General features: G+C 42.9%; 1 protein-coding gene across 4 annotated transcripts in view; it reads right to left on the bottom strand.

Annotated features, from left to right (window-relative positions):
* The window catches only part of magi1b (membrane associated guanylate kinase, WW and PDZ domain containing 1b), a 114,149-nt gene that overhangs the window by 14,626 nt on the left and 83,626 nt on the right, over window positions 1-15,897 (bottom strand). For 2 of the 4 annotated variants that reach the window (XM_026346799.1, XM_026346796.1), the window contains exons 12-16: window positions 15,118-15,777; window positions 6,709-6,740; window positions 6,197-6,241; window positions 4,129-4,372; window positions 547-638 (exon numbers count right to left, since the gene is read on the bottom strand). In XM_026346799.1, coding sequence (XP_026202584.1) covers window positions 547-638; window positions 4,129-4,372; window positions 6,197-6,241; window positions 6,709-6,740; window positions 15,118-15,777 — 1,073 coding nt within the window. The remainder of the gene's footprint in view (window positions 1-546; window positions 639-4,128; window positions 4,373-6,196; window positions 6,242-6,708; window positions 6,741-15,117; window positions 15,778-15,897) is intronic. The other 2 variants (XM_026346798.1, XM_026346800.1) reach the window with 2 other exon arrangements.

Below are 15,897 nucleotides of genomic sequence, written 5' to 3'. Positions count from 1 at the left end.
GACAGACATCCTATTTTTCAAGGCAGCTATAAAGTTGGCTAAAATTTAAATCTCGCTGTTACATCTTCACTTTTCTTTCCAACCTGCTACGCCTGAGCCAAGCTCCAAAGCAAATCATTATTTTTTTTTCTCTATTAAAAACGCAATGCAGGCCAGTGAACAAGAACAAACATCTCACCCTTTTTTTTTTTTTAAAGGGAGAAAGTGTTTGTGTGAGATGGTTGTTTTTTTTTTACTGATTGGGGCTACATTGGCCAGATCAAAGAGAAAATGTGTTGAAGAAATCACTGATATGAAAATGTCGAACACTGAAGCTCAGAACTATACAGAGGAGGAAGATAAATAGAAAAGCAAATGTGGTGGAAAAACCCCTATACAGGCTTCACAGAGACGTCTTGGAAAAATAGCGTCCTTTTCATCATTCAGGTTGCCGTAGCTTATGTCTTATATACATGTCACAAAAATTTAAACCAGAATTTAACTACTGGAAAGTCACGTTGGAGATATTCAGTCATGAGAGACAGAAAAAGTTTGAGAGAAATTCACCGGCTCTCCTGGCTCATTGCCTCCAAGAATCCTGAAACCGAACCCCGTGTCCTTCCTCCACAGGAAGATGTCCTGCTCCTGGAAGTCTGGAACTGTAAAATCGACAAACCACCATTAACATTTTTGGCTATCAACAATCTCAAGAGACTTTCTGTGTCCGCACCATTACAGTACGATTTCAGTCCCAGCATGCTATTAGAAATTCTGTTTAATTCCTTCAAAATGTCATGCTCTAACTTTAAAAAAAAAAAGCACTGCAGACGGTGTTAGGGACATAAAAGATGCATCTATTGTTCTCAAGGAATCAAACCTCATTCTCTTGCTTATGACAACATGCAAATAATCATCCCCTGAATTGTTTTAAGCTTTGTCGCCAAGACAGCACTTTGAACGAACAGTCTACCTGGACACTGTTGGAATAGAACAAACAACCAATCCATCAAAAGATAAAAAATGATCTATTTTGGATGAAGAGCATAGGTATAGAGCTTAAATAAACTATCAAAAGCCAACCAGATGCCAAAAAAAGAAAGAAAGAAAAATTCATTGGGCTCATAATTAGAAAGGATCAGGCTAAAACTCCCTACAGATGTATGAAATAGCACTGTTTCTTTTTATTTTATTTAAGTATTTTGAGTGATGTTCCCGGAGTCTGGACATTACTATTCAAATGGACTACACTGTTTCTTTTATGAAGTAATGTGTGACATGCAACTCCATTTCCATTTTTACAGACATTCGAAAGCACTTTCCTCCTGACAGGGGTGCTAATACATGCTAGAATAGGCTATATATTATTGAGCAGAGGGCCTGAGGAAGGCTAGTTCACAGTCCACTTCCATCGACGACAGAAAGAAGCACATTTGTGTGTGTGCCCGCGCGCGTGTGTGTGCTAGTCACTAAAAAGGTGCTGTGTTATAAAAGAAGCATTGCACTGCAGCGACTGACAGCTCATGGTTCACGTAGCAGTGGAGATGAGGAGAGCCACAGGGGGTCTGCTGTGAGCCAGGGGAAAGATGGAGCAAGTCTGCACGTGTGTGGTCTCATCCAGGAGCACACACGAGCAGCTCTGCTTTAAGTATGTCTATATTTATTCACATATGCATGTTTATGCATGCATTTGTATCGTCGCAGCTGTGTTGTACAGGCTGTCAAACATGCACCTCTGAGCAAACTCCCGGAGAGATTTTCTTTTGCAGAGGCATGGCCGCTGCTGCCAAGGCCACTAAAGTCACTACGAAGTGGCAGGGTTGCAGAAGGCATAAGCAGCCTGCTTCCAATCTGTTCCTTCAGTCAACAGTTAAAATCCCTGTGGAGCGCAGCTATCGTGTCCAATCTATCACAATGTTACTGTGGAGGAACTGGAAGAGGAGTCAAAGGCTAACTATCAGAATCTGTACCTGCACTCGGGAGGGTCAACTGCACAGTTACACACTGCTTCTGTGATTAATAGATCCATAAGTGATCCCTACAGTGAGGCAACTGGGCGTGACTGGATCAATATTTTACAAAGATGGACGAACCTGTGCAGAGCAATGAATGAGGACTGCAAATAGCAAGCGTGGATGGCTAAAAGAGTGAACTGGGAATCTGTTAAATCCAGACAATAATAAAAACAAATGCCAATAATAAAAACGAAGGCCAATAAAGCACAGAGCGTCTTGTTTTTTCTTCCAGCAGGTTATTGCTGTGTGAGGTTTTTTGAGGATTTTTTTTTTTTCGGCAAATGAAAATGATTCACCACTTGATGCATTTAAAGACCTTGATCTCAGCGGAACTTTTCATTATAGCGAATGTTGCATGAAGAAATGTCCCCGCTGTGGCCAAGGCCTGGGCCCTATGGGGAGCATACAGCAGGATTTTAGGATGAAGGCTCAATGCAGCGTGAGTAAGTGAAAGATTTACAGCCACTGTTGGAGCTCAGCTGTCCTCCCTGTCATTCTGTGTGTTCCTCTTTACTTTTTCGTGCCTCTGAATTCCTGCATCTCACGTTGTTTGACCTTTCTCTTATCCTGATATTTCCCGTTCACATCCCATCTGTATGTTTCCATCGCTTCCACCTTCATTCGTGCTTTCTTTGCATGTCTTACTGATCAAAATGACTCAAGCAATTTCGAAAATCCCCGTCGAGTCTCCAGCACCTTAGGACGGACATGTAGACATAATCTTCCCCTTAGTCTTGGTTTCTTCAACTCTTCATCTTCATTCTTTACTTCCTTTTTAGATCAAGCACTATTGTCCTCGCAGGCTTTCATAGTGGCTTGCCAACAGGCGTCTACACTACTAGCACTAGCCCCTGCTCAGCCCTTCCTTTCGCATTCTTCTTCAAAGTCATCTAAATAATGAAAATCCTTGACAAGGGGCGCCTGGGAAAATGATTCGATGTTAAGGTTTCTCAACACTTGCAGACTTTAGGTTTTTTTTTTTACTTGACAGTAGATCTAAGGGTTATTCTTTTTAATTGGAGTTATTCCCTGGCTTTGACGAGGCCAGACAAGTAGGAGGGGGTGTGCATTCAACTGACATCCACTGCAGTATTGCTGCTAATTATACACTCATGCGTCTCTTAAGGGAAGTCTAGAGTAAAAGTGTGTCAGTGGTGCCAGTAGCCGGAACTGGACCAAAGTATTATCCAGCAGCTGGACCAAGAACATGTAACAGGCTTCTGTTGCTAGTTGGAAACAATGTTAAACTGAAAGATACCACTGTAGTTTGATCACTTTGTTATGAGATGTGTTCATGTTCAACATGAAGCTAGGGACAGCAGAGCTTCTCTTAGCACAAAAACTAGAAGCAAAGGGGAAACAACTAGTCGGGCTCTGGCCTAAGTAAAGTGAATCTTACCCACCACCTTGAAAGATATATGTCACAACTAGCATGATGAAGTATCATTTGTCTTATATATATACACAAACAGTATTTGAAAACTTTTTTCAACAAAACCAGGCGGAGAAAACAAACAAACAAAAACAAAAAACCAGAGTGTTTGTCTTGCTTTCTCTTTGGGCTAAGGTGAGATAACCTAATTGCCTGCTGGCTTTATTTGTATATTTAGGCTGCAGATAAATTAGTTTATCAATCTTCTCAAACAGCAAACAACATGTTTGTCAAAGTGCTGACCTACTTTAATTATAACATTTAGTTACATTACATTCTACAATGCAAATTTACTAATCCTACTACTAATCCTTTACCAATTATTTGTGGATTGGTTTAGACTTTTTTCACGCTTGCAGGACTCACTATATACACTCTCTATATAGCTGCTGCATTAGACAGCATTAGTTTTAGCTAGTTGTACCTAATATGCTAGCAACTGAGCGTTAATTAGTCCACATATATAGCAGCACCCAAGCACCAAAAGGAGATCATATCCCTTTCCAAAGTACAGAAGCACACAAAAAATGATTGGGTCATTATCACTTTTGAGAATATAAACCAGTAATTTACATGAAAGGCCTCTCCCTGCCCAACACCTTCCTCCCAAACATGCAGTACCATTTAGACACACAGAGGATCTCCACCGAGCCAGCAGCCCCATGCAGCCCTTAGCCAACTGCCACCAAAAATGTATATACTTACGCCTACTTTCATACATGCTCCTGGACTGGGCCCAGATCTTAAAGGGGTCCGGTTTTCTCTGAATAGTCCCGTCTGCCAGGGAGTCCTGGGGCAGGCCTGGCAGGGGCTGAGAGGGGGGCGGGGGAGCAGTGCTCTCAATGAGAGAGGGTGCCAGGGACGAGTGTACGGGTGAGTCTGTGTGGGTGCTCCGGTGGCTAGAAACGCTATGCTGGGAGCTGTTCTGACTGTCCTTCCTGGACAATTGCTGTTGGAGAAGCAGATCAATATCAATTGAGTATTGAAAGTCAGCTGTGGGGGAGCATGATGTGACAGGGACACAGACAAAAATGCCAGGAAAACAGAAAAAACTTCAAGAAACAGTCAGGGTTGTGGTTTTTGAGAGGAGAAACTTAGCAATGAAGATATGAATACAAAAGATTTTGAGATTAGATTAAAAAAAGAAGATTCTGCTCCTTCGGGTAAAAGGAAACAGATTTTATTGTTGTTTTGTTACCTTATTCAACACAAAGAATATTAAAGAGGTTTTATTCCGAGTATTATTTTAGCAAACAAAGGGAAAAGAAAAGATCTCAATGGTTTCTCATGATTAAGTCATTCATCTGTGGGAGAAAAAAAAAAACATGGCTCAACTTACAAGGGTGCATTGACTATTCCTTTTGTTTAACAGAGTGGAATGTATTAACAAGAAACTCCATGCCCTGCTGCATATGGAAGGATATTCACACGGTGAATAAAGCACTCGTGGGGTTTGAAATGAAGGGAGGATTTTATGGATGAAGCCAGAAATGTAAAACGCCTCATAAATTGCCACTGACCCCTCAATAACATGGGCACTTAAGCACCTGCTCAAGAATTTGAGGGGAGTGGTGCTTGAGCAAGGTAAAGTACCTACACTCGTGAGCTCAAGCACATGTAAAAATCCTTTCCATGAAGTCACGTTATATGTCACATTTGGACTTTTAGTCAACATCTGCCATGCTGTGAAAAAGTTCAATAAGAAAACAGTGATGTGAAAGGGTTACAGACTGAGCATGAGGGGGAAAATGTCACATATTTAAGACAGTAAGAGAAAGTGACAGCAGTTAGGTCTCGTCACATCACGTGACTTTCCGTTTTTTGGCTGTGGTAGACAAAAATAAACTGGAGATGGGGCGGAGGCAAGTGGCTGTTCTCAAATATCAAAGCGTTAGGCCTTCAAAGTGCAGCCATGTCTTCAATAAATTCCAAATCATTACTCTCTGAATCAGCCTCCTCCACCTCTGCAATTCATGTTTATATTCATCATCCTTGTTAGACATAAAAGAAGCTTGATGCTTTTCCAAATATTAAATCAAAGCTGTGGCTCCTGCTGGAACACTTATTCTACCAGTGTAACCTCACTGGGTTGTGGTCAAGTAAAGAAATCGATAGATTCCCATAATTATTCGCGATTGCAGGTCTTGTTTGGTGCTAAAGTCAGGCCTCAGGACTGATGCTTCCTGCCCTGACCACAAAATGATTGTTTTTTTTTTTGGTCACTTTCATTGCATCAAACACAACAGCGCCTCCAGTAGACAACAAGGCAGCGTTGTCTTCCTTCTCTCTCTCAGTTTGATGCACACCAAGCCCAAATCCTATTCCCCTTTCAAATGAAAGCAAATCTCTTGCTCTTGATGGATCTATTAGATTTGACCTTCTGCAGTCATTCTGTTCTCTCTCTGTGCTCTGGGACTCATCTAATACATTGATTTCTCCTTCTTCAATAACTTATTAGGGAGACAGAAGATGGGCGAAGGAGAGGAGGTGGGGAGGGGGGGGGGGGGGGGGATGGGGCAATGAAAACAAATCCCTGCTGCTTCCTTAGCTCAGTGCTGTGTTGCCACCAACTGTCCACAGCGTTAGCAGTGTTAGCAGCCAACTTTAGTTTGTTGTGTTGCACATAAACAGCCTCATACAACATAACTGACAGCACTGACACACTGTTGTCATTTATTGTACTTATTATCACTCTATTATCTACTACAAGTATATTATCATCTACCCCACACCAAAAGACCACACCTCATTCTGAAAAACTTTCATCACATACCATCCTAGTATAATCTCTGTATGGAGGAGCCAGCTCAAAATCATCCTGCAACACAAAATTGACAAACACATGTTCAGTCAGAAACAGTCACCACGGCCCCTTGATGAATGCAGCAGACATCACAGGATGAGGTCGTCTCTCAGCTGTGATCATATATTCAACTCTCACACTGCAAGCTTAGCATCCAGCACGATGCGATCATCAGCATGTTAGCAACCCAGCTCACGCTGTGCATCAAAGCCCCTTGTCCCAGACCCCACCAGAGAGGAGGAGGGGGAAGCTGATGTGAAGCTACAGGCATCCACCCCCACACACAGCACGGCATCCCGTGTCTACAAACAGACCCACAACCTCAGCACAAGTTACACCTTACAGGAGGGAGTTAAAGATGAGGTAGCAGAGGAGAGGCGGTAAGAGTGAGCCAGATATACCCTCAGAGAGATACAAGCATGTACATGAGAACACAAGATGATGGATGGAAGGATATAAATGAAGGGAAAACAACTACTTACCAGTTTGGGGCTCTTCTTAGCAGGTGCCACTCCTGTGAAACCAGACAGAGAAAGGAAAAAGAAAAAGGGAGAAGGTTACCGATGGCATCATAGTATATAGTCCACCTTTACAAAAAGGGAGAACGCAAAAAAACCCAAATAGGAACAAAAAAAACTGATAACACAGACTCCAAAACAATGGAAGAACAGTGCTCATCTAGCCCTGCTTTTTCCTTTCCTTCCTCTATTTCACTGCTTTGGTTCCTTTGCTCGCTGATCCACGGCTGGCGCTTGAGAAGGAAAGGAGGGGAGTGGAGTGGGGGGGGCAGGCAGCGCGTTCTATCTGCATCACTGCCGCGGCCAGCGCTTGGCTTGACTGGTGCAGCGGAAGAGTGGGGCCAGCCCCAAGGGCTAACTCAGCGCTTGGTAGACCCTGGCTATCTGCACGCATGTGAGTGAGTGTGTGTTTGAGGGAGGAAAGTGAGAGTTAAGAGGAAAGGACAGACTCCTGGAGAGCAACTAAGCCGGAGAATAAAGAGAAGAGTAGAGAGAAGAAAAGGGAGCTGTGCTCTGGAATTCCTGGCCGTAGCATTACCCATGGAGAAGGAGTCCAAGATACTGAACATTAAATTATAGGCAACCGTCAGTTCCCCTCTTACTGAGACCATCTTCGTGTGTCCGCTGAGCGCCACGCTCCGCTGTCGAAGGCTCCAGCATCTATAGACAGTTGGCGCGTCCTCCCTGTCTCTCCCTTTCCTGCTGCCTTTTCCTTTTTTCTCCTTCTTTCTCTCTCCCTCTCACCTAACAGCACACTGTCCTCCCTCCCTTTTCTTCCATCAGCATCATCGCCCTCCCTCCCTCCCTCCCTCCCTCTCTCTCTCTCCCTCCCTCTTCCTCTATCTCGCTCTCCTCCATCTCAGTCTCCTTCCCACCCCCACATGCTGATAAACATCCACGCTGCACACACACACACACACAAGCACCAGGCAACTCTGCACAGCGCTCGACATAAATCATAGTGTGTTTAAGGCAGAACAGACGGGCTTCTCAGTGAATGAACAGTATCCAGAGATAATACAGAAATATCATTATCATAGCCAGGAGCACAAAAATAGAGTAACGGATGACTTAAATTTTTCCTCAACCTGGATCTAGCCAGGGAGATGCCTCTGTGCCCTCTCCCTCTCTTTCCCTTGGCTCTGCATGAAATTAACAGTTGCATGAAGTTATGGAAATGAGAATGGAGAAGGAATGCATGAAACAAAGAAAATGCAAGATCCGTTGCGTGCCTATTGCCACGATCAGTGGAATATAAACCACACGCCCCTGATATCCAGTGGCTGTGTGTAACACATGTAAAGCATGACTGAGACTAGTCATCGTCTGATCTCAGAAAATGGGCCACTATTATGTGTCAGTCCTCTGGGGAGGCCCAGAGAATAATATCTTATACACCACACGCATACGCTTGCCTTTTTTTATCTGTCAGACATCTGGATTTATTCACAACTGACACCCCACACTGTGCTGCGTATACAGTTTTTCTCTCCTCCCCCTCCTCATCCTGCTCCCTCTTTTCACCTTTTTTCAATCAAGGGGAAAACATTCATTCGGGAGTGTGTCGCTATCCCCTAAATCAGATGCAAGCTGTCAATTCCGAGGTATTCTCGCTGGTCTAAGCATGCTGTCAGTCAAAGTGTCAGGTTGGTGTGTGATTATCCTTAATCTGTCCACTCTGACTGATGCGCTGCTGCTCTCCGTCAGTTTCTCAGCTCACATGCGCTCTCTGTTTGCTTTTCAATCAGACACTCTGATAAACTAAATCGACACACCAAGCTGACTGTCAAAGGTTGTGTCGGGTCTGCTGAAATGTAAAGCACGTTTATATTTCACCTCCAAATGTTGATCCTCATACGCAAGACACAAATTGGGATGTTTGTTGCATGTGTTAGTTGGCATTTTCCTTGTTTGTGTGAGGTAATTAATCATGTAATTAACACAATAATTAACAGATGCACTGATAATGAAGATAACCGGTAGTTGCAACTTCAAAAACAAAAATAAATAAATAAATAAAATGAAAATAAAAAATAAAAATATATACTGCTATACAAAGGTCAACATTACATCAGTAGGCAGAGGCAGCTTATGGGCACTTTATGGGCTTGTGTATGTGCGTCTGTGTGTGCGTGTGAATGTGAGAGAGAGAGAGAGTGAGAGAGAAGCACCAGTGTATTTGAAGCTCCCAAATCAAAAGGTATTGTGGATGTTCGGGCCAACATCCAGTTCTAATTACAGACAACAGGGAGGAAAGAGTGGTTTTAGACAGGTGGTCAACCTGCACACTGACAATGACCAAATCCTGAGTGCCTGTGGTTCTCAAATAACGGAGTGGAACCACCTCCCTCCACCTCTACTCTCTCTCTTCTCCCCACACACACACACCCTAAAGCTTATTTCATTGTGCTTAGCAAATCTTAAACTTCAGGGCGGAAAAGACAATGATAAAGGGATATTCAACCTAGGCCCCACTCATTTTGTATAATGTGTGTTTTTTTTTTTATGATTAATGACATATGAACGGTAAATGATTGACTGATTATTATGAAGAATGACTATTATCAATTCCAATGACGTATAAACCAATTAAGTATCCAGTATGTCTGAGGACTGCAGTTAAATTATTTTTGTAGCTTGACACAACAAAAGTCATCTCATTTCACTGAATTTTAGCTGCCTGTGTTTCTCTCTGTGGAAGCCATGACTGCAAACACTGTGGCAGAATAACTGCAACCGTACAATAGAATCTATTCAATGACACACAGTTAAGATGTGTGCACTGGTAAGTTTAATTCAGCCAAAAATATATGCCAAAAAGACCTGTCCCTTTGTGTTCTGTAGGACTGGGTATAATCTGACAAGAACTACTGTAACCTCCCCTGAACATGTTGCACAGTCCTCTTCAGCAGGAACTGTTGCACCAACCTGGCAGCACAGCAGTCACTAAATGGAAGCAATTACTAAGCAGATTAGGTTGTCTGTCTACAGTGCGTATGTGTGTGTGGGTGCACGTGATGGTAGATCTCAGCTAGGAGTGACGGCTTCCAACAGGCAGGTCCATCTGTCACCGTGGTGACAGTGCCGGGTGACTGTGGGGAACTGACAGACTGTCTCCAAGCAACAGTTGTTGTGGTGAGCTGCTCTCTCTTGTAGAGCGAAAGGACTGAAAGGTTCACATCGGCTGTGTACATCCTGGATGTGACAGCCCTGCTGCAAACAGCTGTAGCGTGTGAAATTAAATGTGACAGAGGAGCGTTACAGTGCCATTAAATAGATAACAAAGGTGACCAGGGAGATCCTGCCTGTACAAAGTTAAAAAAACAATTAATGAAATTTCTTGAAACTGTTCTGGTGCTTTGAAAGTAAAAGTGCATTTCCTTTTTCAATCTGTGGCTTTTGAAAAAGCGGGGATGAAATCCCACCTCCTAGAAATGCATATATCAACCTGGTGGAAACCCAAGCGCAGATTATATGCACAGCATTGTCATGGAAACAAAATATGGTGCAATGGTGGAGATTTATGACCCACCCAAAAGCTTTAGAGGTGTGAAAACATAGGAGATCGTGGGGGGTGTCGGAGAGAGAGCCTCACCTTGCCCCTGTGCAACAAGCAGTGATTCACCAGCTCAAACCGCTGGCAAGTCAAAATTGAGCCGAGGTGAATCGTGGGCACCCAGTGGGCAGGCTGCTCCCCCATCATTGCTTTTCAGGACTGCAATGCTGTTTGTTATAGTGCCACTGGAACATGCAGTCAGCAGAATTTTTAATGGGAAGTGGGCAAAAATACGACGCTTCCTGCCCATACAGTGAATTGATTTCCTGCTTTGGTCCGTGCAGGGACCTATCATCAACATTTATCGCTTTCTAATGGGTGTGTACAAGACTGTCCACATTACAGAGGCCTCACGAATGGGTATGCCAGTAACTGTGCGTTTATTTATGTGGGTTATGTAAGTTCACATAGTTGTGTTTGTGCCTATCGATGTGTGTCCTCAAAGAGCATTGATCCATGGAGCGTTTTTTGACAGGAGGCATTTACAAGCTGTCTGTACACTTGCCCACTATTATACCAATTAAAGCTATCTAGTGTGACAATGATCTACTTGATTTTTTTACCCTCTTTAAGTTGAGAAAAAAAAAAACCCACACATTTTGTGGGTTTTTTTCGTGTCTGTCTTCACGGGTACAATAAATCTCCTTTAAAACTGCACTTAAAGACAATGAGGGGAAAAGAAAACAGATCTAAACAAGAACTACACCCAGTTGTGCTTTAGCACAATAAACTCATTGTGGAAGAATGAGCTTTAGTTTTCTAAATAGCCACACAAATAACCTGAGGTGTCAGACATGTCTTTAGGTATTTAGCTTCCCATTTAGTCAGAGCACAACCCCCCTTATCTGTGTTCGTCAACCTGTGTTTGTCCCCTGTCCAATGTTGGGGGAGAGTAGAGGTCCAGCTGTCATTCTGAGATGAGAGTGAGTACTGATCCTCAAGCAGGGACTAATGTGTCACTGCTGATTGGTGAATCATGAAGTAGGGGCAGAGAGAAGAAAAGAGAGTGCAAAGAGTCATGCGGATTTCTGCACCACTCTTTCATCATCTCTGTGATTCTCACACATCCAACGGTTCCGGGGCAATGCAATCCAACCAGAGTATGAATTCTACTCAGTCTAATTGGACCTTTTTGGATCGAGTCTGCCTGTTCTCAGGTTTTTTTTTTTTCAATGAAAATGAATTGCATGTTGAATCCCTAAAGCTCTCCCAGGGTCTGTTTCAGGTGGTGTCCTATCAAGACCTCTACCTCCGACATCTTTCCTTCTACCTTTGATCCACAGTCGCTATGTATTCTTCCGTTTCCTACACATGGCCACAAGCACAAATTACCTTTCATTCATCCCAGCACCTGCTTGGCCTCACAAATAGGCCAAAAAAAAAAAAAAGTTGAGTGCAACCTGCACACTGAGACAAATGGGCTTCATTTTTCTATAGCCGACTCATGACACGAGCTGCTAGCCTATTGAGAGGCTGCGTTTCAAAAAATCTACAACTATACGAGTTTTCGCTGACAAAAAGCTGTACAATTGTACTGATGGAGTGCGACTCTATGGAGTCCACAACATTTACACCTTTTTAATGGGAACAGGGGAGAGGAAATTAGCGTCTGTGCTACTGCAAGACATCAGGGGCCAAAATGAATTATGTCAGCGCATCAGTGGGGGCAAGAGAAGACAGCCGGGGGAAATGAGCACATTAGAGCAGTGTAATTAGACAAATGAAAGAACAATGTATCAATGTATCACAGACCTGATTGAAGCAATAAATCATGAATGTGTGCTTATACACAGCACATCTTTGTGTAAAAAAATGTGTAAGCTAACCTATGAAACACTGTCAAGTCTCATGCAATAACAAAAGCAAATAAATAAACAAACAGATTAAATTCACATTTTTTAAAAACACATTTAAACGTACAGTATTTTCACACTGAATCGTGCAAAAGCTCACAAACTATGAAAAACTATGATGGGAGAGGGGTGATGGGGACCACTGTTGTGTATAGCATAATTAGTGTGTGTGTTCATGCTGTGATCTTCAGGCACTGGTTCCCATCTTCATGGTAGTGAGTGGGTGTGAATCTGTACTGGTAGGAAAGACAAGGTGGAGGAGGGGTGGATCTCCACCAATTAATTCTATACCGATAACTTTCTGCCTTTTGAAAGTGGATGCATTACTGTTCATGTTTGAGACCAAATGAGCATGTGTTTATTTATGCGTGTGTGCGTGTGCACCTGCAAAAGCGATGTTTGCTGAGGGAACAAGAGATTTGTGATGAATAGTAGGAGAGTGAGAGTAAAAGAGAGCACCAGCGAGAAAAAGATGTATGCGTGTGATAAGCAACACTGACATCAGGAGTCCAATTAGAGGCCAGTGCCTCGCTGCTACTGGTGAAGCGAGAGCGAAGTGAAGAGAGGGGGAAGAGCGGGAGAGTAATTAAGGCACCGTGTCTAAAAGCTTGCTTTATGTTCTCGGGAGTGTGACTGTATGTGTGTGCTGTATGTATGCTGGCTACTGACGCGAATGATGTGTGTGAGCAGGCCATTGACACGAAAGAAATGTATAAAGGTGTGAAGAAATTAAAAATGATGACAGGAAATGTGTAGAAATTCAGCATAAGGAATTAATTTATGGTTGTTATAATAGCACATATGGCACGCTTGGTATTGGTAATTGTGTATAGATCAAATTAGCACAGAAACAATTAGTTTCTCAGATATTTCAAGATGTCATCTATGGCTCTGGGCTATTGTGACAGACATTTTTTACTAATTTTATAGACAAAGCAATTAACTGGAAAACATTACACGTAGCCCTAGAACCAACAATATTTTGGTGGGCCATATTTCACAAATAAAGAATTCACACATGCTCATAATCTATGGGCAGATGCTCGCCAGGACTGAGCATTATTTGTATAGCTTTTGAATACTAGTAGTTAACAAAAAATTGCCCTCCCCCCCCGAAAAACCCTTATTGTTGGTTTATAATACAAAGCCAAGCAAGATATGTCTTAACACAAGCAGCTGTAGAAAAGCTTTGAGTAAATAAAACAGTGTCTCAAGCTGCTTGATCAAAGAAGATGAAAAGTATGAATCTGACTAATTTCACTAAAGTGAACTCAGTGCCAGGTTTGAGGACTTAACAGCTTTTGATATTCAGTACTATGGACATATTTTGGAGGTTCTGATACCCAGCCAGGTCAAAAAAATCAAAGCAAACACACTGCACTTCTCCAGTTTGGTTCTTTGGCTTTGTTATTGCTGGGTGTGTTGTGACTAGGCTCTTCAGCAGAGCAGTTGTAAAAACAAACTGTATCCAGTAACAGTGCTGTGAGCATATTTCTGTTGTACTATTAATCTGCATTGTCTGTTTGTCTGTATGTGTATCTACATGTATTGTCAATCTGCTAAGTAGGATAAAACCAGCTATAATGATATTTAGTAATGTGCATTATTATTATCTATACCATTGTTTTTTTTTAGCTGCATTTCATTGTTTTAATAAGAGCCCATTTAGCTCCCATCCGTGATGAGGTTGTATCACTTCATGGGTGTGTGTACACTACCACAGCATGATAAAGAAGTGCTCAGAGACTGCAATGTGACTTGGATGCCATACATCTGACCAATTTCCCTTGACAGTTCTGGGTACTTAACCCTGCAGTGGAGATGACTGCATGTGTGCACAAACACATACCATAAACCTTTTATTTACCTGAATTAATAAGCCCCAAAGCAAGCTACGGATAGTATGACAGAGAAAATGGCCCAATTACTTGTATCACACAGTGCATTTAGAGCTCTTGCAGTCTGCAAGTCTGATGGGGTTTGAAGGAAAAATGCTGAAATTCAATCATTTCAGTTTTATCCTCCATTCACAATTGCTTTGTTTCCATTTAGTGCTTCTGTGCAACAGTTTCAATCAGAGGCTGTAAAAACCCGGGCGGTGCACTTTAAATAGCAGCATTCACACACCCGTACGCTGTCTATGCAGAATTGACTGACACTGACCAAGTAACGCTGAAAATATACGGTATGTTAACAATAAAATGTCAGAGACTTCATCTCAATGCGAGACAGATAGCCAGGTGGGCGGATATAAGGCATGCCGCACAACTGGTGTCATCTTCAAAGTGATTCTCGCAAGGGAGCAAACTAAAAGCCCAAAATAAACTAGACAAGTTCTCAACTAACAAGCGGCAGAAACATGGGAGAGCGCAGAAGAGCCAGAGCAGAGAGAAAGAACCTGAGTGTGAGGAAAAACTAAAGAGGATGCATCATATTAAGGCCCTGATCTGACACACCACCTAAAGCTGAGTTTCTCTGCTGCTGTTTACCCATAGTTCATCCATGTCCCATCTAATTTTTCTTTCTCTCTGTTTTCTGCCAATAGCTATACATCTATGATATTCTGTCAGTGTCATTTTGTGTAAACACCTCATCCTCTTGCTTCACACTTCAGTGTAATTTCATCTTTCTCTGTGGCTCCTTTTTCTCTTTTCCTTCTACAATTATGCCTTTATCTTGCCCTTCTTGGTTCCAACCTCTATTTACATGAATAAATAAACATGTGTGTCAATAAAAGAGCTCTCTGTGAGCTGGAACAGCCTGAAGGGCAGAAGCCTATTATTTTTTGTCAATAGCATTAAGCAGATCCATGGCAAATGTTTGTTTTGTTGTGCCGTACTTGAACATATGGGAACATAAATCTGAAACTGCCACATAACATGACACATTCTTCCTCCCCCTTCCTCATCTCCATCTGCTCAGTTACCATACAAATGACAAACATACAGATTGTTCTCCACTCACCTCTTTGCACCAGCATGGTGACCTCGCTGCCTTTGGGACACTTGCTAAGCAGGTCGACCACTTGGTTGTGAGACATGCTCTGGACGTTTCTCTTGTTCACCTCCACGATGATGTCGCCCTCTTTGAGGCCACGGCAGCGAGGGTAGTCCACAATCTGCTTCACTCTCTGCCCTCCACCTCCAGGACTGTCAGCAATAGTGAAACCAAAGCCTTTGTCTCCTTTCTCCATGTGTACAGTGATGAGCTCTGGTTGTGTGGCAATGGATGAGGCCAGGGTGACCACGTCACTGGGGTAGCTGAGCTGGGAAGAGGTATCAGAGGCAACTTCAGCAGAAGGGCTGTGGGGTCGGGGGAGACCGTTGAGGGGTGCCCCTCCATTGGTTGAGCCATTGTTGTTGTTCTGACTGCCATGGCTGGATGGCGAGTCATAACTGTTGGGTACTTCCTGGCCGTTGACGATGATGGGCTCTTTGCTGTCTAGAATGGCCACTGAGGTAACCAGGCTTGTGTTGGGGTCATCGGGGTCAAAGGGCAGTGGATAGCCACGGCACAGCTCCAAGTTGACCATAGAGCCAATTGGGATAGATTGGAAGATCTTCACAACTTGGGCATGGGTGTAGCCCAGCACACATGTATCGTTGACACTCACAATCACATCACCTTAGAAGTGGAGATACGAATGAGTTAGTTTAACTTTGTTTAGTAAAGCATTCAGAGAAAGTCAAATTTACAGGGGGTTAATGTTGTTGTTGTGCTGTCATCAGAGTCAGAAAATCTAAC

This window comes from Anabas testudineus, chromosome 5 (assembly GCF_900324465.2).
Source record: "Anabas testudineus chromosome 5, fAnaTes1.2, whole genome shotgun sequence".
In the NCBI taxonomy this organism is placed as follows: domain Eukaryota; kingdom Metazoa; phylum Chordata; class Actinopteri; order Anabantiformes; family Anabantidae; genus Anabas; species Anabas testudineus.
Note: the sequence above shows the minus strand (reverse complement) of the source record. Positions and strands in the feature narration are given on the sequence as shown.